The sequence below is a fragment of the Cucurbita moschata genome, unplaced genomic scaffold (genome assembly GCF_002738365.1).
Source record: "Cucurbita moschata cultivar Rifu unplaced genomic scaffold, Cmos_1.0 Cmo_Scf00015, whole genome shotgun sequence".
NCBI lineage: Eukaryota > Viridiplantae > Streptophyta > Magnoliopsida > Cucurbitales > Cucurbitaceae > Cucurbita > Cucurbita moschata.
In genome coordinates, this window is record NW_019268531.1 from 2,566,711 (window position 1) to 2,589,628 (window position 22,918).

The window sequence follows — 22,918 nt, forward strand, 5'->3', positions numbered from 1 at the left end:
TAATAATTTGGAGCTAATTTTAAACGAAAGAAAGGGTAATTAGAATAATGACCTAAATTATTTTATTTATGAAAAGATTATAGTTTAAATTGATATAATTATTAGTTTGAGATTTTAAATCGATATAATTATAAGTTTGAGATTTGAATGGATGCGCATAAACCAATAATTCAATAACATAATTAATATATATATATATTCACTTAAATGGAAAAAAAAGAAAAAAGGGGCTAAACATATGTTTTGGGGGTTTGTTAAATAAATTAAAAATGACAATAGATTAAAAAGAATTATGGAAAAAAAATGATTCAATTCAAATGTCCAGCCAAAGAAGAAGAAATGAAGCGTCAAATATAGAAGGACGTAGGATGATACGGCACCGTTGTTTTGGGAGACCTAATCCAAGCGAGAAGAATGTAATATTTTTGAACAAATCGTAATTTTAAACACAAAAATGGGGGGAACGAGTCAGGAAGCACGAGTCAGCTAGGTAGCCGAGTCAATTCAGCCTGCTAGTCAAAATTTGTTGCTATCTGACCCTTCAATTCGTTTCCCCTATAAAACCCCAGCCACCGTTAGATACCCTCCCACTTCAATTCCATACAAAACCTTCTCAAACAAGCCCCCATTAGATACAAGCTCCAAACTTGTTCCAACAATGGCTTCCTTACAACCTTCTTTTCTCCTCCCTTCTTCAAGAAAAACAATTACCCAAGCTTCCATTCACGTCCCAAAGCTTCCCAGTCTCCGTGTCTCTGTTCCCAGACTCCCCAAAACCTCCACCGCCTCCCTCAAGCTCATTGAAGAGCTTTGTTTAAACCAACCCCTTAATATCGTTCCTCCTACCCAATCCCCCCTCACATCGCACCTCCACGCCATCTTGGACATCGTAGCTGACAGGGTAGAGATGCACAACAATATCTGCCAACAGCGTGACAACTGGAATTCCCTTTTCCTCAATTCCATCAACATGATCACTCTCGCTGCCTCTGTTATGGCCGCCACCGCCCCCGCTGTCGGAGCCCTTGGAGCTCCTCTTTTGGCTTTGAAATTCTCCTCGGCTCTGCTCTTCTCTGCCGCAACAGGGATGTTGGTTATGGTTAACAAAATCCAACCCTCACAGCTGGCTGAGGAGCAGCGAAATGCAGCTAGATTGTTCAAGCAGCTCCAAACCCAAATCCAAACCTTGATTACGGTTGGAGCTCCCACTCAAAGGGACGTCGATTCCGCCATGGAAAAGGTGTTGGCGCTTGATAGAGCATACCCACTTCCTTTACTTGGTGTAATGCTTGAAAAATTCCCCAAAAAGCTCGAGCCGGCTTCATGGTGGCCCAATTCTTCTCATTCTGACGAATCTAAGACGGAAAACGAAAACGCCCATTTTGATGGAAACCAACGACAAGGTTCCAATGGATGGAGCGATCAACTTGAAGCCGAAATGAGAGAAGTTGTTGAAGTCATGAAGACAAAAGACGCTCGAGACTACGCTAGACTTGGGAATTTAGTATTGAAGGTTCATAAGAGTTTGGCAATCTCGGGCCCTCTTCTCACCGGCATTGCGGCTTTGGGTTCTGCTTTCGTGGGTGATTGGTCATCCGGGGGGATGGTGGTGGCGGCGGCGGCCGGTTCTTTGGCGGCCGCCATGAATGCGTTAGAACACGGTGGGCAAATTGGGATGGTGTTTGAGATGTACAGAAACTCGGCGGGGTTCTTCGGGGTAATGGAGGAATCCATTAGAGGGACGCTGGAGGAGACAAATTGGGAGAAGAGGGAAAATGGGGAAGTGTTCGAAAGGAAGGTGGCTTTGAAATTGGGAAGAAGCTTATCTCAGCTCAGACAATTGGCTGCCAAATCTGCTGCGGCTAGACAAGAAGGGATTTCCATGGATGAATTCGCTAGCAAACTGTTTTGATTTATTTATTTAATTATTATTTTGAAGTTCTGATTCGTTGATTCTTTTGGGATGAGAAACGTTCTGTTCGTCCAATCGTGTATAGTAAAAATCATTGTTGACCAATATACATACCTACAATTTTGGTTGAATATTTTTTTAGCGGTTGGTGTATTATTATTATTATTTAATTCGCTGTGTCTTTGACTTTTGATATGCCTTGTTGACATTTTCATGAATTTCAAAGAAAAAACTGTTTTTTATTTATTTTAAAAAAGGATTGAAAAGGCGGAGCCTGTTGGATGATGGATGAGTTTATAAACAAAGAATACTCTCTCCATTGGAGTGATACTTTTGGGAAGTCCAAAGCAAAACCACGAGAACTTATACTCAGGGGGGACAATATCATACAATTGTGGAGAGTCGTGTTCTCTCCATTGGGGGTGAGACTTTTGGGAGGCCCAAAGCAAACCATGAGAGCTTATACTCAGAGTGAACAATATCATACTATTGTGGAGAGTCGTGTTCGTCTAACGTCTAACCGGACCAAGTACAATAAATAAATAAAAATGAAAGGAAGAGTAAGCTTTTATAGGAGTGTTGGTGAAGCATTAGAAAATTTGGTGGGTTGGGATTCAGTTATGATTATAATAATACACAACAAGAGCAAGATTTTCTCGAATGGCCAACATTCAATCATTTAACCATTCTGCCATAAAAAGGTCAAGATTGATTTGGTAACTATACAAAAGAATAATAATAATTCGCCGGGACTCGGAGGGAATAGAGCCGAACCATAGAGAAGGGCTCTGCTCTCGGGTACGATGATATAGAAAAGTTATGAAGACAACGACAACGACAACGACGACAAGAACGTCAAATGGTACTTTGAAAAGCTACTTACAAAAATGTAAAGCCAATTCTTCGTTACTTTCTCATATCATAATTGTAGTTTGATGCAAACAAGAAAGAAGGTGTCCAAATCTTGTGATGCTCTTAGTAACCAACGACCAGCTGACCTATATACGAAAGAAGATGAGAGTGATGGTAAGAAAAGTAGAGGTTCTACAATGGGGAAGAAGAAGAAGCTGAGGCTGCAAAACCAAGGCTCCCATGTTAGTTTTGAGCAGCCCTATGCCTCTTGCTTCCTCGTCATCAGATTCTCTGTAATCCTTGTGTGCTATGATTCTTTGCAGGTTATATTGGACAATGGATTGTTGATGGTGACCATATCCAACCCCCAAGGCTATGTTAGTGGCATCAAGTATGGAAACATGGACAATCTGCTAGATGTCAAATCCAGCGAATCTAAAAGAGGGTAACTCAATTTTCAGACACTCAGGAGGATTTCGTGCAACTACTTTTGAGACTTGTTTCCTGCGTGCAGATATTGGGATATCAACTGGAGTTGGCCTGGTGGCAAGGACAGATACCAATTGTATGCTACCTTCATTAGATTGTTGTCCTCAAATCATAGGAAACTGACGACATGATCGAGATATCGTTCAACTGACGACACGATTGAGGATACTAACCTTGAATCCTTTTAAATTTGCAGGCTTAAGGGATCTGAGTTTAATGTCATCAATGCAACTGACGACACGATCGAGATATCGTTCAGGAAAGTTTTCAACCCATCAACTCGAGGCAACAAACTTCCACTTAGTGTAGACATAAGGTTGTACATTCAAATAAGATCTCTAAATTCTGCTGAATTTCTCAGGCTTCTAAGTTGTCCTCTAGGTACATAATGAGGACTGGTATGCCAGGCTTCTACTGCTATGCAATCTACGAGCACCCATCGGCATGTCGGGCTTTCGATCTTGTTCAGACAAGAATGGTGTTTAAACTACGACAAGAAAAGTAAGTAGTATTTCTGCCCCAGCCTATGCACGGCTTGTGCTGTTTGGCTCACCAATTTAGGGTCAAATTAGGTTCCACTACATGGCAATTTCAGACGAGAAGCAAAGAATAATGCCAATGCCAGAAGATTTGCATCCAGGAAGAGGTGAAGAACTAATTGTACCAGAGTCAGTTCTGCTTGTAAATCCCATTAATCCTGATCTGAAAGGAGAGGTGAGAATGTATGCCTAAATTATTTGCTTTACCTGCACTAGACAAAAGGATTGCCTTGAACATATGGACTAAATGCAGGTAGATGATAAGTACCAATACTCAGTGGATAACAAAGATGGTGGAGTTCATGGATGGATTAGTTCCAGCCCAAACAACATAGGTTTCTGGGTAGTTTTTCCAAGCCATGAGTTCCGAAATGGCGGTCCAACAAAGCAAAATCTCACAGTTCATACCGGTCCTACATGTCTTGCTGTAAGTTTTTTTCTTACCTCTGCTCCAATTCAATGGTCATAACATTTGGTGTAGAAGAAATGTTTGATCATCTGATGCAACAGATGTTTCATGGAACACATTACATTGGAGAAGATATACTTACACATATTAAGGAAGGAGAGGCATGGAGGAAGGTGTTTGGTCCTGTTCTTGTATACCTTAACTCCACCTCAGATGTATCAGAGGCTCACAATTTATGGATGGATGCAAAAGAACAGGTATTTGTTTGATATCCAACTCTCTCAACCTGTGCCTGCATTCTTCAACATGTTGCAGGGAACTGATCCACAGCCTCGTGACAGAGAGTGCTAGAGGAAACAGCATGGCCATACAATTTTGTGTCTTCATCTTTTTATTTCAAGGAAAATGAACGTGGTTCCATTTCAGGAAGACTGTTAGTCCAAGACAGGTAAAATTGGCTTCCATTTCTAAGGAATGGTGATTTTCCTTTCGGTGACTTTCTCTTTCGTTCTCTCGCCAGGTTTATTTCAAGTTCCCCCATCCCTGCGAGAGATGCACATGTTGGTTTATCTGCTGCTAGAGAAGAAGGTGGCTGGCAAATAGAGAGCAAGGTGAAAGCTATTCCTTACCTCTCCTAGGACAGGAACTTTCTTGCACTTGTTACTCTCATAAACTTTAATAACAACTTCGATTTCATAACTTCGTCTAGGAATATCAATTTTGGGTACAAACAGATTCCAATGGAGATTTCACTATCAGAAACGTTATTCCAGGAGTCTATGGACTTCACGGTTGGGTTCCTGGATTCATTGGTGATTATCTTCACCAATCACTAGTAACAGTATCTGCAGGTCCTTTTGCTGTTCTTCACTGAAGTTTATCTGTTTCCTACGTCTAATACAATTATTACGATGCTACTACTTCAACTAGTTGTGATAGTTGTTGATATTGATCAGGATCTCATACCCATCTTGGCATTCTGACCTATAGTCCCCTCAGAGATGGTCCTACTGTTTGGGAGATTGGTTTTCCTGATCGAACAGCTGGTAGCTTCTATGTTCCTGATGTGAATCCGATGTATGTCAACAAGTTATTTCTTCACAGCCCTGAAAAGTGAGTTATACTTGGTTACTTGGAAATTTGTAGGCAATATATCCTGTATCTGATTGTGTACCAAATCCAGGTTCAGGCAATATGGTTTATGGGAGGGATACAGTGATTTACATCCAATAAATGACCAAGTTTTCACTGTGGGTATCAATGATCCGAAAAAAGATTGGTTCTTTGCTCAAGTTTGCAGGTTTGTACTTGCAACCCATCATATATAATGACAAGATGAACGTTAAAATACACTTGACGGTGACTGCTGCTATTCTGTAGAAGAGGGGAAGATGGTAAGTTTGTTGCAACAACATGGAGTATTAAGTTCAACATGACATCATTAACCGAAGGAACTTACCGGCTGAGGTTGGCGATTGCATCCGCCACACGCTCGGACTTGAAGGTACAAAAAGCAAGCAGGAAAACGTTGGAGAAATGGCTTGCTCTTGGTTTCTCTCATAAACTGTTTCATTTTATGCCTGCAGATCAATGTCAACTCAATGGGGTCGGAGTCGTCACTGGTTTTCCAGCTGATGAATCTGGGAATGGATAACACAGTTTGCCGACATGGAAATCATGGACTGTATCGAAATTATAGTGTTGAGATTCCATCATCAATGCTTATTAAGGGAGATAACTCCATATTTCTGACGCAGGCAAGAGGTGGAGATGAACTCTGTGGACTTTTATACGATTATTTAAGACTGGAAGCACCTGATGATACTCCATCAAGTTGAACATCTAATTGAATGCTCTATTTTATCAGAATCGAAAGATCCTGAGCACTTGTGATTGATATTGGTTTCGGCGTGGACCAAATGATGTATTCTTAAAGGAACCCAAGTTCTTGAGAAGGGAAACTCAAAACATTCCACTTAATCAAACCTGAATTTCATAACAAACAACTTACTGTTTATGCTTAGCTGATTTGATAACAACAACAATCAATCCTACACGGATATTTACCGAGACTATAAAGATAGGACAGACCCAAACCCCAAAAATCTACATGGAATAACGGTACTCTAGATTATGCGAAAATTTTAGACTGCATCCTGTGTCAACTGTGTCATTGACTCAATCGCTGGCCTCATTTTTGTATAGGTGTATGGCCTCAACTGTGTATTGATCATCGGAAAGCATTCACAAAAGCCATAAGCGAGTCAACATCTCTCTTCTCCGAGGGGTACTTGATCGGCCGAGAGGAATGTTTAGGGAAGAAGAGTATGGTGGGGAAGCTATCTAGCTGCAATTCTCGCTGTGCAAACTCTTTCGCCGTATCGGCTCTAAACTTCCCAACCTTCACTCCTGTCCCCGCTAGCTTATCAGCTAATTCAACATAGGAGCCTTCCATTGCCTGCTCAATTTGAATAGATGGAAATTGTAAACAATCTCATAATAAAGATGGGTAATATCATCGTGAAATGACGAGGAAAAGAAGAGATTATATTAAAAACATGGCATCTTACCTGACAGAAGCGGCACCAAGGTGCGTACAGAACAACAATCCATGGTTCCTTTTTACCCTCCAATCTTGCCAAATTCTCTATTCCATCCCTTGTCAAGCTCACCAAATTCTGAGACTCAAAAATATCCACATCTGTAGAGTCTCCCTTTACATTGCCATTTAGCTCGGCTGCATCTTCCTGCTTAAGGTTTCCTTTGTGAAGACCACATTCCTTAGCCTTCGCATCCTCCCACCACCATCTTCCTTCCCTCTCATGTTGCCATGGCAAGACAGGTCTCGTGCATGGTTCACACCCAATTGAGACGTATCCTTGTGCGTGCAATGAATTAACCGGCACATTCATGGATCGTAAGAAGTCCCATATGTCTTTACTGCCAACGTTAGCAACCGGATTCCATTTGACCAAGCTACCAATACCACCATCCAGCCCTTCAAAAACAGGGTCCACCTGCACAACAGGAACTTCAGACCTGGTTCCAGGGGATTGGTCTTTCCTCTGACCAGTGATCCATGCTCGCAGTCCCTTCAAGGCCCTTCTCAGAGGCCTCACCTTGCGCACACGGCAGCATTCCTGGTGCCCATCCTCGTAAAAGGAAAACAGCCCTTTGCTTCGGACTAATGCTTGAACTTCAACAGCATCAGGGAACATGTACTCAATATGGATGCCGTAATGTTTTTCCACTTCATCAAAGCATTTATATGTTTCTGGATTCAATCTTCCAGTGTCCAAGCTGAAAACTCTAAATGGCCGACCAGTTAAATGGGCATACTCGATCAAAGCAACGTCTTCAGCACCACTGCAGGAAAGAACATTAAAAACTTAATTTCTTGTACAATAAAAATAAAGAAAAACGTGAGAATGATTGAAGTGCCATTAGCGCCGCTGACCAACAAAATTTTGAAAGTCTTTTAATTCTTAATCCATTTTTCTTCTGAAAAGTTATGATTACGACAATATCCGCATACAATGTAAAATTTTATATGTATTTCTCCTAATAGGGCCGCACTGGATTCCAACAAATTTTTAATTGAAGTGTTTAAAATATTAAGAATAATTAATACACATCTAGACATTAACTTTGCCATATTGATCGGTTCAGACGTGTTACCTGAAAGCAATAGCAATATCATTGCCAAATTTCTCTAGGGCTTTGTCCATAATTTCAAGGGGTGAAGCATTTTCAAGGTCTTTAGCTAAACCCTCGTAGTCCTCAACCTGCACTTCCTCAACCACCCCTGCAATGAATGTATAAACACATCAATTTCACTGCCAACACCAAATTCCTACTCAGAAGCCCTCGTAAAGCCATCAAGAATTCCTGCTAGGAAAATTAACGAAAATTAACAAAGAGAAAGAAGACCCACCAGGGGCAACGGAGGAAGCTGCCAGAGGAGCAACGGAGTCGTTCCGTTTTGGTTCGGCATGTAGAGGCTCTACAGAGCATCGTCTCTGCGAATAGTTCACAGACGAGGCTGGCAAATTAGGCCTACTGAACAACCTAACCAAACCAATTTGCGGGGCTGCAAAGGTCCAACAAACACATCAGACTTGAGTATAGAAAAGAACAATTGAAAAACGATTCTGTTAAAGAGGAGTACAGAAATTCAGAGCAAAACACTATAACACGGCGACGTAAATCTAGCCATTCATAACAAAAAGGGCAACAAATTAAAACGGTCAAACAAAGAATCGCTTGTCTCCAATGAAGAATAGTGGATTCATTGCCCATTTTGATGTCAATTTCAATATTAAAAAAAAAAAAAAGGCAAATCTAGAATTGAACAAGCAGCCATTGCTTGACAAGATGACTTCCATAAGAGGAATTGGCGAATCTAATTAAACATAAAGAAGAATTTGTTTTCCATCCACCAACACGCTTCTCCGCAAGCAATCATAATTAAACCATAAAAGCACAAACATTGAGTGACAAAAAAAAAAGAAAGAAATTAAAAGTACCTTTAGGCTCAGAGGCGGAAATGGAACGAGAGAAACTGGAACCAGTAATCGCAGAAGCTGAAGAAGAAGAAGCAAGCGCCATTGTAGAATCGAACTCGCTCTAAAAGCTTCTTCTTCGAACGCTCTTTCTAAGAAATTTGTGTTTCTCTGAGCTTTCCAACACCGTATTGATAATTTGATACTGAAAGCAAAATGGAACGATAAATATCGATGGTCCAGAGAGGAAGACGTTTGTGGTTCATTGAACCTGGACGATATTACGGATTAGAGCCGCCTCGTCTTTTTGCTTACGTGGCTGATTATTACTGGTTCAGAATTCAAGTCCCCTAGACGCGCGGCGCTCACTGCTTTCGTCACGTACTTCAACCGGGATCCCCATGGTCAAGCCTCCCATTAAAAAAAAATGTTTTTTTAGTGCTTTGCTTTTGGAAAAGAAAGTAGTTTTAATTTGTGTTGTACAAATATAATTTTATTTTAATCTTATTTTAAAAAAAATTTATTATTTTTTCCATTTTTATTTGTTTAAATTAAAAAAAAATGTAGCATTGGATCAAAAAATTTATTGGGAATGAGAAATATAAATAGAATTGGGATCTATGATCTTCATTTATGTTTACAACGATTTATATAGGATACAAACTATCAACTAATATCAGGAAAAATATATAACTAATCAAATATTGTAAATAAGATAAATTATACTGCTAATCCAATCATAAGATAAAATAGGCTACTAACTACTCCATAACTAATTATTAAAATATATTCTCCAAATATCATATCTTAATACATTCTAATATATTTTATTTTGATATTTATAATTTAAAATGGTAATTTAAAAATTAGTATAAAAGGTGCCATCTTTTTCTCTTATCAAAAACCCACCAAAAAAAATTTAGGCATAGAACCTGAGAGATTCTTAGATTAAAAATAAATAAAAATATATATAAATAAAGATTCTATGGCTATCAAATTCCTCGTATTTATTTTTCTTTTAATTTTTAAATAAACTTTTCTGGTGGATTACGAATTTTTTATTATTATAATTAGTATTACGTAGAAAATACGAAGACCCCTCCAATTTAAAATGTGAATTTAATATTTGGACTTAAATTTATAATGTTTGTAGGCGGCTCACGTTGGATCCTCATTTGAATTCTCTCTTATTATATTTTATTGAATTAATTATTTTAGTTAAATTTTAGCGTTCAGAATAATAATAAAATTTAAAATATTGGGTCGTTTTCCAATTTCCATCACTAAATGCGACCACAAATTCCATTTTTCTCCACCAATAGAATTAATTTTTATTTTTAGAATACAAATATAGTGTGGCTTAGCGTCTTTATGCCATTGTAAGGCCATCATTTTTTTAATTAAATATTTGTGGTTCTTATTATTCTATAAACCCTTTTATCACATTCACTTGGCATCACTATCACTTTGTCTATTTATTTTGTTTATTTCAATATATATAGAATATAATAAATATTAGATACGCATGTAAAAAAACAAGAATTTTATCGAATAGATATGAGTGTAAATTTAAAACTAAGACGAAGAAGATTATCGAATGTATTTCAAATAAAATTAATTAGAGTTAAAATTATGACTTATTATTACTATTATTATATTCCAAGAAAATAGATATATCATAATTGTATATGCTATAAACAAGTTGCATTAATACAATAAAATAAAATAAAAAGAATTAAAATGTGTAAAGGTGGTAGTGGGAATTTGGAATCTCGCTTTTGAGGAGCCTATGGAGAAGCATGTCCTTTGCAGACGTAAAGAGGCAAAGCCATATTTTCTTCTTCTTCTTTTATTTATTATTTATTATTATTATTATTAATTTGTCTGTTTGTGTGCTATTTTTTTGTTTAATTGTTTCTTTTATATTTTTATAATCCACATCGGATAATTGGTTGGAAGAGGGGAAAATGGGTTTATTATTCGTAAAAAAGAATTGAAAAAGAAAAAAACAAAACAAAAGTGGTAGCTTTTCTGGCGTGAGCAAACCAACTCATCAATTTTATTAAATGTTAAGGTATAGAATCAAGTCTAGATTGGTCGCATGAATGACATTATTAAATTATGGGACGAAATAATTACAAAAATATTGAAATTAAACATTTTGTGTATGAAATCTAGTTAAGGAAATGAATTATTTTTAATAATTACAAAAATAAAGTTTGTTTTTTTTTTTTTTTTTTGTGGATATTGGTGCTGAAAACCAATCTACCAATCTAAAATGCCTATGCATGTATGAGTCTATGCATCCGAGTGTGAATGGGCCAAACTATGCCAAAGCCGGCCCATTCAAATGGGCCTTGTGGACTCTAAAAGTTTAACAGCCCATACACTTGTTGGGCTTCACTCTTTACTCCATTTTTTGGACTTGAAAGAATATAGGATTGAAAAGAAAAATACGAAGCTGAATGAACAGATCCAAATGGGTTGATGGAAAATTACATAAAAGTCCTTGACTCAAAGCCTCAACCTCCAGGGCAATTCTGTATAATGACACGAATCCAAGAGCACACCATGACAGCGTCGGTTAAGCGTGTGGCGATCTGAATGTGGTCCCATCTATAAATCTAACGGCTGTAAGGACACGAAATATATTAGCATCGTATGGAAATAATATTTCTTTTTCATAAAGTCGAATTTTTATTTTTCTTTTTACTTTTCTATTTTACATAAATTAAAGGAAGATGTTGGAAAAGATATTGTCACATTTTTATAATGTACATCTTTGTCAACTATTTTATATATCAATAAAAATTAATGTACAATATATCCGGACTAGCATTATGGCATCAAAGGCCCATTTTCTTATCAAGGATTATGATATTTATAAAAAAAGAAAAAAAGTGTGTAATATATGTTTAAATTTGGTTTATAAATTTATAACAAAATTAAAGATTTTAAAAATTAATTGATATATTATTATAAATTTAAATGTTAAATTTGTGTTGAATAGATTTGAGGATAATTTTTTTTTATATAAATTTGGAGATTAAATTTAAGTTAAAAAATTAAAAAATAAAATTGTAATTTAACCACTATCTCGAGGGTATATATAGAACGATGCCGCTGTACCGGATTGCGGTGTTTACCGTTTCCCCGTACACGAGAGTCTTGAGGCATCAAGAGTAGGGCACTTGTTCTCTTCCTCTGCAACCCTTGACAGGCGCGCGACACTGAGGTATGATCTCTCTCACCGATGTCTGGAATTCCTTCATCTCCACCACTCTCCTTTTCTTCGACCACACGGTATTCACCTCCGATCAATCGCACTCCTGCTGCTGTGGAGCAGCCCTTTTCTTTTGTCCATCCTTTCCTCTACAACTGCTACTGCTGTGGACCAATATCACCTTTCCTTCTCTTCTCTTCTGCTACTGCCACTGTCTTGGAGCCGAACATTTTCTTTTCTCCCTTTTGGAGGCAAGAATTCTTTACACTGTTAGGTCTGTTTTCTGGGGTGCACACCAACTGTTTGCACAAAGTTCTCTAAGATGGTTGATATAGAAATCAAATATGAGATAGAAATGTTATTAATTTATAAAAGTTTCCATTGTTCAAGTGAGCAGTGTTCAAAGCTACCAGCACTATGATCGGTTTATGGTCAAGTCCACCCATATTTTTGTTATGCAATATTATAATAGACATCATGTATGCTTGTACGGGAGAGATAATTTCTAGTATAATTTGATAGAAAGACAGATGGGAAATGAGTGGAAATGGAGGTTAAATCCCACCCCACTTCTTTTGCACTAAAAAAGAAAGTTGAAAAAGAAGTCGGAAATGGAGTTTCATTGGTCCACGTATGTCTAATTTGTTTATGAAGATAAGTCCCATATGTTGATATCAATGAATTTCCTCAATTCTGCCAAGATCGTTCTAGTACTCTCGAGCTACTTCATTACACTGTTTTCCCCTGTTCAACTGGCGAGTGGTGAGTTTCTCTCAAGCGGCTCAGTCCATGTTGTGCTATTAAATTTCACATATCTCTGTCGCTTCTCTGTTGTTCCTGAGTATCTATCGTGTTTGTCATCTAGACGTGATTGCTAGGATCCACATGGTCAGCTAATGTTGCTTGATTGTGCTCAAGATGTAAAGTTTTACTAGGGTGTGTGGAGTTGAAGTTATGAAGTTTCAATAAATTTTGGTTTTGTAATCATCTTCTTGTCAATTTTTACAGACTAGTCGAGTTCAGTTGCTATGGCCGAGGCTGCATCTCTTGCTCCGAATGCCGACTTGTTGGAATGGCCCAAGAAGGACAGGCGTCGGTTTCTTCATGTTGTTTACCGTGTCGGTGACCTTGACCGCACTATCAAGTACGATTCTATTATTTGGCACAACAAAATTTTCATTTTGCATTTGATTGTTCTGATTCTTTGTTTACTTTTCAGGTTTTATACTGAATGTTTTGGGATGAAGTTATTGAGGAAGAGGGATGTACCAGAAGAGAAATACTCTAATGCCTTCCTTGGATTTGGTCCAGAGGATTCCAATTTTGTGGTGGAATTGACATATAGTATGAACCCTTCATTTATCCGTTTCATCATGCTCACGCATATCTCTGATTATGTTCTCAGATTAGCGTGAAGTACTCTTGATTCGTAATGTTGATAAAATCTGACAAGTGGGATGGAAAACCTAAAATTGTGGCTTTAGCTTATTTTTCTCGAGCAAAATATCTTTTACTTGGCAAACACTGTTGGTTATAATTTCTTCGTCTGTCTTCAACCATATTTTGCCTGCCGGTGGTTCCTATCCATCAAATTTATATGGACGGGAGAAATGAATATGTTTCTTCCCCAGCCTGGTCGCTTAAGTTTGAGCATGAATGGGTCGATCTAAATTCTGAAACTTATCTTTTCTGGAGTTCATTACAACTTGTCTATTTTGGTTCGGTGATAAACTTTGATATTGATGGTAGTTCATATTGTTGGTGTTTTGCAGATTATGGAATTAGTTCTTATGATATTGGGACAGGCTTTGGCCATTTTGCTATTGCATCTCAAGATGTAAGAGTGTCCCATTTTAGTAAGTTTAATTGTTTGTGTTAAACTGAAAATAAACTCTCGTGGACTTCTAGGTATATAAACTTGTAGAAGATATAAGAGCAAAGGGAGGGAGCATTACCAGGGAGCCTGGTCCAGTCAAAGGAGGATCCTCCGTTATTGCCTTTGCAAAAGATCCTGATGGTTATATCTTTGAACTCATCCAAAGAGGTCCCACTCCCGAGCCACTCTGCCAAGTAATGCTTCGTGTTGGTGACCTGGAACGCTCTATCAAATTTTATGAGAAGGTATTTATTCAAACGAATTTGTTTCTATCTGTTTAATATCCTACCGTCTTATTGGAGAAATTGTTTTACAGAGGAATTCTTGAACGATGACATGGTAGTATTAAAAGATGCTCGTTATAATTATTGTGGCTTCTTTGTTTTAACCTTCGAGCAACATGATTCTGGAAAATGAACGATTGTACCAAAACTTGCTCAAGTGTGCAAATCGCAAAATAAATTGTTATAGAAATTGCCTTTTTTTGTTAAACATAAGTTGTTTGAGATATATATTCATATGTCTATTCTATCGGATTTTTATTAATGTTCTCGTATTTTATGGTTTCTCTTTGCGTAGGCCTTAGGAATGAGGTTATTGAAGAAGGTTGATAGGCCAGAATACAAGGTTGGCAAGTTTTCTTTTTACAGTTACCACCAATTCTTTCGCTATGGATTGATCTTTCTGTCTTTCTGATACTGGAAATGCTTTCGTTCTTTTTATCTCGCTATATGCATCCTACAGTACACCCTCGCCATGATGGGATATGCAGACGAATTAGAGACGACAGTGCTAGAGTTAACTTATAATTATGGTGTGACTGAGTATACCAAGGGAAATGCATATGCTCAGGTGAGTTTATCACACCTTTCTCCATCTATTATTTATTTAATTAATTTTAAACGGAAACTCTTTCTTTCTATTGTGTACCTGTTAAACGATTATTTTGGTTTGTTTCAGGTTGCCATTGGTACTGATGATGTGTATAAGAGTGCTGAGGTTATCAAACTGGTTAACCAGGAACTTGGAGGAAAGATAACTCGACAAGCAGGACCACTTCCTGGAATCGGCACAAAAATTGTTTCCTTTCTGGATCCTGATGGTTGGAAGACTGTAAGTATCTTATTGTAATTTTCTATATTCAATTTGGTCCAACATTATTTCTAATTGTCAAAATTCAAGTGCCAATACTTTTTCTTTTGCACTTAAAACACTAGTAAATAGAAAGCCATTCCAAACGGGCTATAAATGGCTCTAAGTGTCTCGATCAACTCACTCTTATGGTAAAAATGACTTATTATTATGATTTACTTTCGAGGGGTAAGATCAGTGCACTTGCCTTTTTAATAAGAAAACGTGGAACTGCAATCGTGTCTTTATTTTTGGAGGATTCTTCGTATCATAAAGGAATACAAGTTGGAATACCTCTAATGGCTGTTTTCAATGCTACTCATGTATGGTGTTTTTAGATTTACTTCATGAATGTTCTGAAAAAAAAAAAAAGGATCATTTGAGATAATTGAAAGGGAAACATTATTTAGTTTAAAAAATCTTTGAATGGTGATGCCAAACATATGATAACGCATGCCATGCACTCGAGCTTAAAATTTGAGATACATGTGATCTTAAGCCTAGTAGTTGATTAGCTTTGAAATGTGGGCTAAGCTTTTCATTACTCTTTGTAGGTCCTTGTTGATAATGCAGACTTCCAAAAGGAATTGGAACATCAATGAGCTGTGTCCTGTTAAATAAACAAGCGATGGGGTAAAACCGTCCTGCTTATGTGGTATCTACCTATCTATGTTGGAATAATGTAGAGTCTGACAATGGCTCCAAATCTTTCACATTTTCAAGTGGTTGCACCTGTGGTATAGCAGTTGCTATGGCCTGTACGACGTTTCAAAAGCAAAAAAGCAATCTACAAACTCTACTTCTAAGTAGTTCCATGTTATTAATGTAGCCTTCCTTCCTACATGCTAATATATCTTTGTCCCATCGCTCCCATAAGATTTTTCTCACCTAGTTGATTCTTCTTTGTCCCTCCACCAAACTTCGTGAACTGGATAACATCCTGCGAAATCAGATGAGCTACGTATATTGTAGCTGAATAAGCCAACCTGTACACAGGAAGAGATCATTTGAGCTTGGTCCATTAGACATGGGTCGATTGGGCTGAAGAATTTGGTGTTGGTGGTGGTGGTGGGACAAGCATCTGTAGAGGGTTGCATGCAGACAGCTACGAGAGTCAGAAGAGGGTGACCACTGGGTGCTGTGGCCGTGCCTGTGGTGACGCATCCATTGCCATTCCTCTCTCTGCCACTCTCTGACCAAAATCCCCAATTATTAGTATTACCCACATACAGACCCTCTCCTTTCTTTCTTTTTCTTTTAACACAGTTTTGCATATATATTTTTCTCTTGTGTTAAAGAAAAAGAAAAAGAGAAAAAAGAGAGAGCCCATATGAATTTGGAAACGAAACAAAACGAGTGAGCGGTTGAGGCAAAGGAAGGTAAAGTACAGACATTAGAAAGAAATATCCACAACGTCTGCTCCCGACCCATTACCAAAAGACGCGCCCATTTCCTCTCTCTCCCCGTGCTTCCCAATAAAGCCACACACGCATTTTTACCATTTTGCCCTTCCTCTCCCTCTAACATTCTCTTCTTCTTCTTCTTCTTCTTCTTCTTTTCTTCCTGCGAGTCTGTGACCGATTATACAATAAAAAATTAATATATATATATTAAAAAAAAAAAAAGACCAAACCCCACAACGTTTGTCGCTCTCTTCCCGTTTCCTTTCTTCTTCTTTCTTCATTCCTTCCTTCCATTTTCACGGCTGTAATGGCGAAGTCGTCGACCCCCACGACGACGTCGCTTTCGACCGTTAAACCCAAGGATTATGCTCATAGTCCTGTCCATTACGCCGTCGCTCTTGCGGATCATTCTGCTCTTTCTCGTATCGTTTCCACTCTTCCTCGTCTTTCCGATCCTGCTCTTATTCATACCGAGGCTGATTCTCTTGCTCAGGAGCGCATCGCTGACAAGATCTCTGCCGTCCTCGACCGCCGTGATGTGCCCTACCGTGAAACTCCTCTCCATCTCGCTGTTAGGCTTAAGGATGCTTTTGCGGCGCGCACTCTTTCCTCTGCTGGTGCTGATATTTCCCTCCAGAATTCTGCTGGATGGAACCCTCTGCAGGAGGCTATGTGTCGCCGGAGTTCCGATATTGCGCTCATTCTCCTCCAGGTTCACCACCGTGCTGCTTGGTCCAAGTGGCGCCGACGATTGCCGCGCGTCATTGCTGTTCTTCGTCGAATGCGAGATTTCTATATGGAAATTTCGTTTCACTTTGAGAGCTCTGTAATTCCGTTTGTTGGGAAAATTGCACCGTCGGATACGTACAGAATCTGGAAGCGCGATGGTAATCTCCGAGCCGATACGTCTTTGGCTGGATTTGATGGCTTGAAGATCCAGCGCGCGGATCAGAGTTTTCTCTTTCTCGGCGACGGCGATCACAGCCACGACATTTCCTCCGGTTCACTGCTTGTGATCAACCGCGACGATCGTAAAATCTTCGACGCCTTCGAGAACGCGGGAGCTCCGATGAGTGAGTCCGACATTGCTGGATTCTGCTCTCAGACGAGTGTGTACCGGCCTGGAATGGACGTCACGAAAGCAGAACTCATTGGAAGAACCAACTGGAGAAGACAAGAGAAAACCGAAAGCGTCGGAGAATGGAAAGCGAAAGTTTACGAAGTACATAACGTCCTGTTCAGCTTCCGATCGCGAAAGGTAGCTGGCAGCGAAGGTGACGTAGCGGGTAGTGAGCAGGTCCTCCCGCTGGAACTCGACGAAGACGACGATGGGTTCTTAGTAGCCGAAAACCCCAGTTTCGGGCTGCCGGACAGGAATAGCACCGACCGGCGAAGACACAGTAGCTTTGTTCGGGAAGAGAGGGAATGGGTAATGATGCCGAGAAAAAGCGTGGACATACCATCCGCGACAGCGCCACCGCCGAGGAAGGCCGTGAGGCCAAATTTTACGGCGGTTCCAGTTGAGCCGCCGCAGACGAAGGAAAAGGAGTACGTGAGGAGCTTACGTCCATCGGTGTGGTTAACGGAGCAGTTCCCGTTAAAGACGGAGGAGCTTCTTCCTTTACTCGACATTTTGGCGAACAAAGTGAAGGCAGTGAGAAGAATGAGGGAGCTACTCACCACCAAGTTCCCGCCGGGAACTTTCCCGGTCAAGGTAGGAATTGAAAAACGTTTTTCTGGGGTCAATTATAGTGGGCCCTATCTCGGGCTTTAGAATTTCGCTTTCTTGTGGCCTCCTTGATTTGATTTGCTTTGATCTTTTTTAATTGGGTGTTCTTTTGATGCCCAAGCAACGGTCTCTCGGAAGTCTACCGAGGAAGAGTGAGGCTTAGACGCCCTCTGATTGGTTGACATCCATGGTCGGTGATTGAACGGCGATGGTATCGACTGAGTTGTTTCGATCCTACGGTGATGGACCGCTGGGGTCCATCTCAGTCGAGGATTTACCCTAGACAAAGAAACCTCCGGGGCCCCACTTTTGAGTTTTCTCTGAATCCTGGTTTCCCTACAGAGGGCCCCACCCTTACTACGCTTTTCTTTTTTCTTCTCACAAAACTACAAAAAACAATAAAGACCCAAATAGAATTTGACTCAAACATTATAACGTGGCAGCGTTAGAGACAACGCGGACTTGGGCCCTTTGAACCTTTTTTTTTTTTTTTTTTTTTTAATAATAATTATTAATTATTATTTGTGGGGAAAAGAAAAGTTTCAAACTTATTCAAAATGGGGGCCGCATAAGAAAATTAAGGGTTAATAATCTTTTGTTCTGGGTGTGTGTAGGTGGCTATTCCAGTGGTGCCGACTGTGAGAGTGGTGATTACCTTCACCAAATTTGTAGAACTTCCACCGGTGGAACAATTCTACACGCCGTTTTCAAGTCCAAGGCAATTAGCCAACAGTGGAGGAGAAGACCCATCTGAATCCTCCTCCCACTGTTCGTCTTTGCCGTCTTGTTCTTCTTCCTCTTCCTCTTCATCGTCATCTACGTGGCTGAGGCGAAGCAGCAGCCACTCAGTTGCTGGATCGACGGCAAAGCGAAACCAACGGTGCTCGTGGTCGGCGGGTCAAGATGAAGTAGACCCATTTGCGATTCCGAGTGGTTATACATGGGCAAGGTCGGATGACAAATCAAGCAAACTGAAAAGGTCAAAATCCACCAGGAAATCGAAATGATTGTACTGCTGGAGGCGATGATGATGATGATGAATGATGAATGATGAGAAATGAAATGGGAATTAATTTAAATTAGTTGTATGAATTTGGTTGTGGTTTTCATTTTACAGATACGATGTAGATAACCGTCTGATTATAACTCATCCTTTCAGAATGTTGGTGGTCTAGACATAATTTTTTTTTTATTCTGGTCAACAATCCTAGTCAACTTCAAAGAAATAGTTGCTGACAGTTTTGTTTTTCCTTGTCGGAATTTTGATCTTTGCCCACTGAGTTCAATATTCTTCCCCCCGATTCTTATAATTTGAATCTTTTATTTCTTTTCCTTTTTGGACCATCTCTTATTCCGATGCCCCACGGCCGGCCCCTCTAATCTTGATGAACTTGTGAATGAACAGTTAAAAGTCTAATCATGTACTGTGTGATCTAAGTTAATGGGGGGAAAATACATGTGATTCTTGAATAATTGATGGATTTGATTAGAAGTTTGAATTTGAACCCAGGTGGTTATATCAGTAGACATCTGGTCCAGGTTTACGGGCCTTGTGAGAATAAGATGCCTTGTGATTACGAGGAGGATTAAAGATGTGTGTATATATATATATATATATATTATTAGAAAGAAAAAGATGCCCAAAAGACATAGTTTGCTTCGTTAGATGGAAACCAGGAGGAGTTGGCAAGCTCTTTAAAAAGGTAATATTGCAGTGGGAGTAAAAGACAGCCCATCCACCTATGGCCCTGCGTTCTGCTGCTGCTGCTTCCTAAAGGCGTTTCTGCCAATTATTTTCTAATCTTCCTCGAATTCCTTCACTAAGTTTCTGTAGTTCTTCATCGGTTTGGATCCCCAGGTATGACTCTTTAACTGTATCTCGTTGCTTCCTACACCTCGAATTCCTCACTTTGTTTGTGCTTCGTGAAGTTCATGATACGCTCTTTCTTATGAATAAAATCTTTAGATCAGATCTCTGAGATTTCGTTTATGTCGTTTTAGAAATGGTTTAGACAATATGACAGCGAGAAAGTTGTAACTTTCTGTTTGCTTTACTAATCTGGGTAAATTCAATGGTTATACGAACATGAATAAGTTTTTTTAGGCATAAATTTGGTTGCTGTTACTTTCAACACCAATAATGGATAGACAGTGAATTTGATGTTGTATTGGTTGGAATTAGAAACCATGGCTGCAGAAGCACCAAGCTGGGCAGACCAATGGGGAGCTGGAGGCATAGGCGCCATGGAAGAAGACGACGGCAGTAAAGCCAAAGGGGGCCAGGGCTCGGACAAGAAGACTGGTTCTAAGTCTGGAATAGCAAAAGCCATGGCGGCGACCGTGGCTGGTGCCAAAAAGATAGGAAGTGGAATATCTAACGGCATCAAGTGGATCATGAACCCTCGCAAGAAAAGCTCCAAGTAAATTAGGTAGATTTGTCACAACATCCCTGGCACCAAAATAACAGAGAGGGAGAGAGAAATCTACTCTCGTTAGCAAAAGATTGAAACTTTTCATGATTCTGGTATTTGTGTTTGAATATTGGCAAACATGGTGGTATGTTAAAGAGTTCTAAGACTTGTTTCGGCTGAGATATTCAGTATTCTATAGATATCAGATCAAGTAGTAGTAGTAGTTTCAGGCTTGTGTCTATAGTGATATAGTTTCATCATGTCATATTAGACTCATTTCACTGCTCGATATGCAACTAAAAAGACACCAATAGCTATATTTCATTGGTTCACGAAAGAAGGAAAAAAGGCTAAAGAAAGCTGATGCATTGATTGATCGGAAGGGACATAGCTGGAACTTACATGTAAATGTATCATTGTCCTCCAAGGAACCCACCAAAAGTGTTTTCTCCACTGTATGACATGTAAAGAAACCCATCTTCATCCTTATTATGCTCATAAATTACAGACATCAAAGCACCTGTTGTACAGAAGAACTTATTACAATGCCCACATTCGATATGAGATCAGATACTGAGAGAAAAAAGGATCATCACTCACCAGTTGAAGGTAGAGTGTCCTTGACAAATACAAATATAGCTCTCTCAGCACTAAGCTTAATCCGTTTCCGAACAACGTAAACAAACTGTCCAACAGTTAAATCAGCAGGGACGAGGTATCTGCAATGGGTAAGATAAAAATTCTACGGTGAACGAATAGAACTGTTCGATTATACAAGATTGGCCCTTTCCAAAACGGATCGTCCAAGTGCTTATAATGAAACAATACTTCATGTTCGAGATTAATCCAGAATTATAAAGTACTAATCAGGGGACTGGCTTTATTGGGACTAACTGTATTGCATCTTTTCCATGTATCACACAATTGCCAATGCAACGAAGTTATCAACTGAAAGCCATTATGATCTTTCAAGTAAACCATAATTCTTATGATCGACTTAGATACTTCTGTTTCTCATGAGCTCCACTTTTAAACTACATTCTAGCTACTCCATTATTTTCATTCAACATATTACTGCAGCTGCTACTAACATATGTGCTAGTATCTACTTTAAGAATGTTGTAACATCTTATCATCTATTCATGCTAGTTCACCGATTCATAAAGAGAAGAGAGAGAGAGAGAATACTTGTTCCTATCAATGTCAACAATGTTACTCCTCCCAGCTTTCTCGACAATCACCTGTTTAAGTTATTTGAATCAGTACCAAAGACAAAGTAAATTTAAGAAACCATACGAAGCAAAGAACATAACAAGTAACATTATTCTTACAGGTATTCTATCCGGGTACTTTTCTCTTACGCGAGCAGCTTCAGCCCGTCTCCTTTCTGAGACGTGAAGACCCCAACAGGGTAAGCAATAATAGTTGAAACATGAAAGTACCCCATAATTCTGACTATATTACCCAAAAGGGTTGAAAATAGTGGAAACAACCATGAAACCAAACAGATATTCGCCTATTCGGTGCCCACAAACACAACACGAAGATACATCTTCGACTACCAAATAGCACTTGAATTTGAATAAGGTGGCCGACGAAGTCACAAAATCAATCAACCTCTAATCAATTCAACTGATCTAATTCCAATAGCAATACGCGTATTATGCCCAAATACATGCGGATATGAATATGAAGCTTTCGAGAGAGTAAAATTAAATGATTACCCAAAGGAATTCCAAGTTTGAACGAGCTTCTGGCCATGGAAGAAATTAAGATCTGACGCTAAGATTGATCGCTGAAAATCAAAGAAAGCGAAACGTTACAACCCACAAAGAATTCGGTATGAAGAAAAGCATAATCAAAAGTGAAAAAAGGGCGAAGAAAGGCAAAGGTTGTTAGCAACGACATACCCAGTAGAACAGAAGATCAAAAACAGGCTTTTGGAACGTCAGTATTCGAGTGATGAATCGGCAGATGAATTGGATAATATGAAAGCAGAATTTACAGAGACTCCATGATCATCACTCGTCAGTTTCGTAGACGGAGGAACCTCCTTCCCGTTCAAACACGTAGAAGCCTGCCATTCTTTCTCAAGTCATCACTCTTCCTGGACCGTCCATTTAAAACAGGCCCAAATTCGTGGCCCAAACCAAACATTCTTCCTGGACCGTCCATTTAAAACAGGCCCAAATGTGTGGCCCAAACCGAACATGAGAAATTTAATTGATATGCTAAAATCGTAAAATAATTTCCAATTCGAATATATTTCCATTTAATGTATTTCCAAAAAATGAGAATTAAATTTTAAAATCAATTTAAAGTCAACATATAATTAATGAAATCAATTTACCTTCAATGTGGAGAGATACACAATAGATTCTAAATTAATGATGAAATCTTATTATGTAAATAATAAAAATATTTTAGACATTTTTTAAACTA

At 39.0% G+C, this 22,918-nt stretch overlaps 7 protein-coding genes across 9 annotated transcripts; 5 read left to right on the top strand and 2 right to left on the bottom strand.

Annotated features, from left to right (window-relative positions):
* The first annotated feature begins 658 nt into the window (after positions 1-658).
* LOC111453472 (probable F-box protein At4g22030) lies at positions 659-1,912 on the top strand. The gene has a single exon (XM_023094592.1). The coding sequence runs from the start codon at positions 659-661 to the stop codon at positions 1,910-1,912; it is 1,254 nt and encodes a 417-aa protein (XP_022950360.1).
* Positions 1,913-2,961: 1,049 nt separating this feature from the next.
* On the top strand, positions 2,962-5,420 carry LOC111453473 (probable rhamnogalacturonate lyase B). The gene is made up of 13 exons (XM_023094593.1): positions 2,962-3,006; positions 3,088-3,209; positions 3,279-3,329; positions 3,450-3,516; positions 3,615-3,695; positions 3,815-3,967; positions 4,046-4,219; positions 4,303-4,458; positions 4,603-4,649; positions 4,722-4,812; positions 4,911-5,052; positions 5,158-5,278; positions 5,348-5,420. Exons 1-13 carry the CDS (start codon positions 2,962-2,964, stop codon positions 5,418-5,420), a joined length of 1,323 nt encoding a protein of 440 aa, XP_022950361.1.
* Positions 5,394-6,063, top strand: LOC111453523. The gene is made up of 2 exons (XM_023094650.1): positions 5,394-5,705; positions 5,788-6,063. The coding sequence occupies exons 1-2, from the start codon at positions 5,634-5,636 to the stop codon at positions 6,037-6,039; spliced, it is 324 nt and encodes a 107-aa protein (XP_022950418.1). The 5' UTR covers positions 5,394-5,633; the 3' UTR covers positions 6,040-6,063.
* A 114-nt stretch (positions 6,064-6,177) lies between these two features.
* LOC111453522 (5'-adenylylsulfate reductase 1, chloroplastic-like) lies at positions 6,178-8,908 on the bottom strand. The gene is made up of 5 exons (XM_023094649.1): positions 8,728-8,908; positions 8,136-8,291; positions 7,880-8,006; positions 6,772-7,567; positions 6,178-6,659 (listed from the first exon to the last, which is right to left on the bottom strand). The coding sequence occupies exons 1-5, from the start codon at positions 8,807-8,809 to the stop codon at positions 6,432-6,434; spliced, it is 1,389 nt and encodes a 462-aa protein (XP_022950417.1). The 5' UTR covers positions 8,810-8,908; the 3' UTR covers positions 6,178-6,431.
* Positions 8,909-11,811: 2,903 nt separating this feature from the next.
* LOC111453257 (lactoylglutathione lyase GLX1) lies at positions 11,812-15,774 on the top strand. Of its 3 annotated transcripts, none has more exons than XM_023094292.1 (9): positions 11,812-11,938; positions 12,935-13,070; positions 13,146-13,270; positions 13,699-13,763; positions 13,835-14,047; positions 14,382-14,429; positions 14,547-14,654; positions 14,763-14,915; positions 15,488-15,774. In XM_023094292.1, the coding sequence occupies exons 2-9, from the start codon at positions 12,955-12,957 to the stop codon at positions 15,533-15,535; spliced, it is 876 nt and encodes a 291-aa protein (XP_022950060.1). In that variant the 5' UTR covers positions 11,812-11,938; positions 12,935-12,954; the 3' UTR covers positions 15,536-15,774. The 3 variants fall into 3 exon arrangements, with proteins under 3 accessions (XP_022950060.1, XP_022950061.1, XP_022950062.1); XM_023094293.1 differs by lacking the exon at positions 11,812-11,938 and adding an exon at positions 12,580-12,688 and having other exon boundaries at positions 15,488-15,567; XM_023094294.1 differs by lacking the exon at positions 11,812-11,938 and adding an exon at positions 12,737-12,846 and having other exon boundaries at positions 15,488-15,567.
* A 780-nt stretch (positions 15,775-16,554) lies between these two features.
* Positions 16,555-19,396, top strand: LOC111453256 (ankyrin repeat domain-containing protein 13C-like). The gene is made up of 2 exons (XM_023094291.1): positions 16,555-18,050; positions 18,680-19,396. Exons 1-2 carry the CDS (start codon positions 16,644-16,646, stop codon positions 19,070-19,072), a joined length of 1,800 nt encoding a protein of 599 aa, XP_022950059.1. The 5' UTR covers positions 16,555-16,643; the 3' UTR covers positions 19,073-19,396.
* Positions 19,397-19,648: 252 nt separating this feature from the next.
* Positions 19,649-22,596, bottom strand: LOC111453258 (autophagy-related protein 8C-like). The gene is made up of 7 exons (XM_023094295.1): positions 22,387-22,596; positions 22,201-22,271; positions 21,808-21,863; positions 21,665-21,717; positions 21,077-21,195; positions 20,879-20,996; positions 19,649-20,514 (listed from the first exon to the last, which is right to left on the bottom strand). The coding sequence occupies exons 2-6, from the start codon at positions 22,235-22,237 to the stop codon at positions 20,890-20,892; spliced, it is 372 nt and encodes a 123-aa protein (XP_022950063.1). The 5' UTR covers positions 22,238-22,271; positions 22,387-22,596; the 3' UTR covers positions 19,649-20,514; positions 20,879-20,889.
* Between the last annotated feature and the right edge of the window lie 322 nt (positions 22,597-22,918).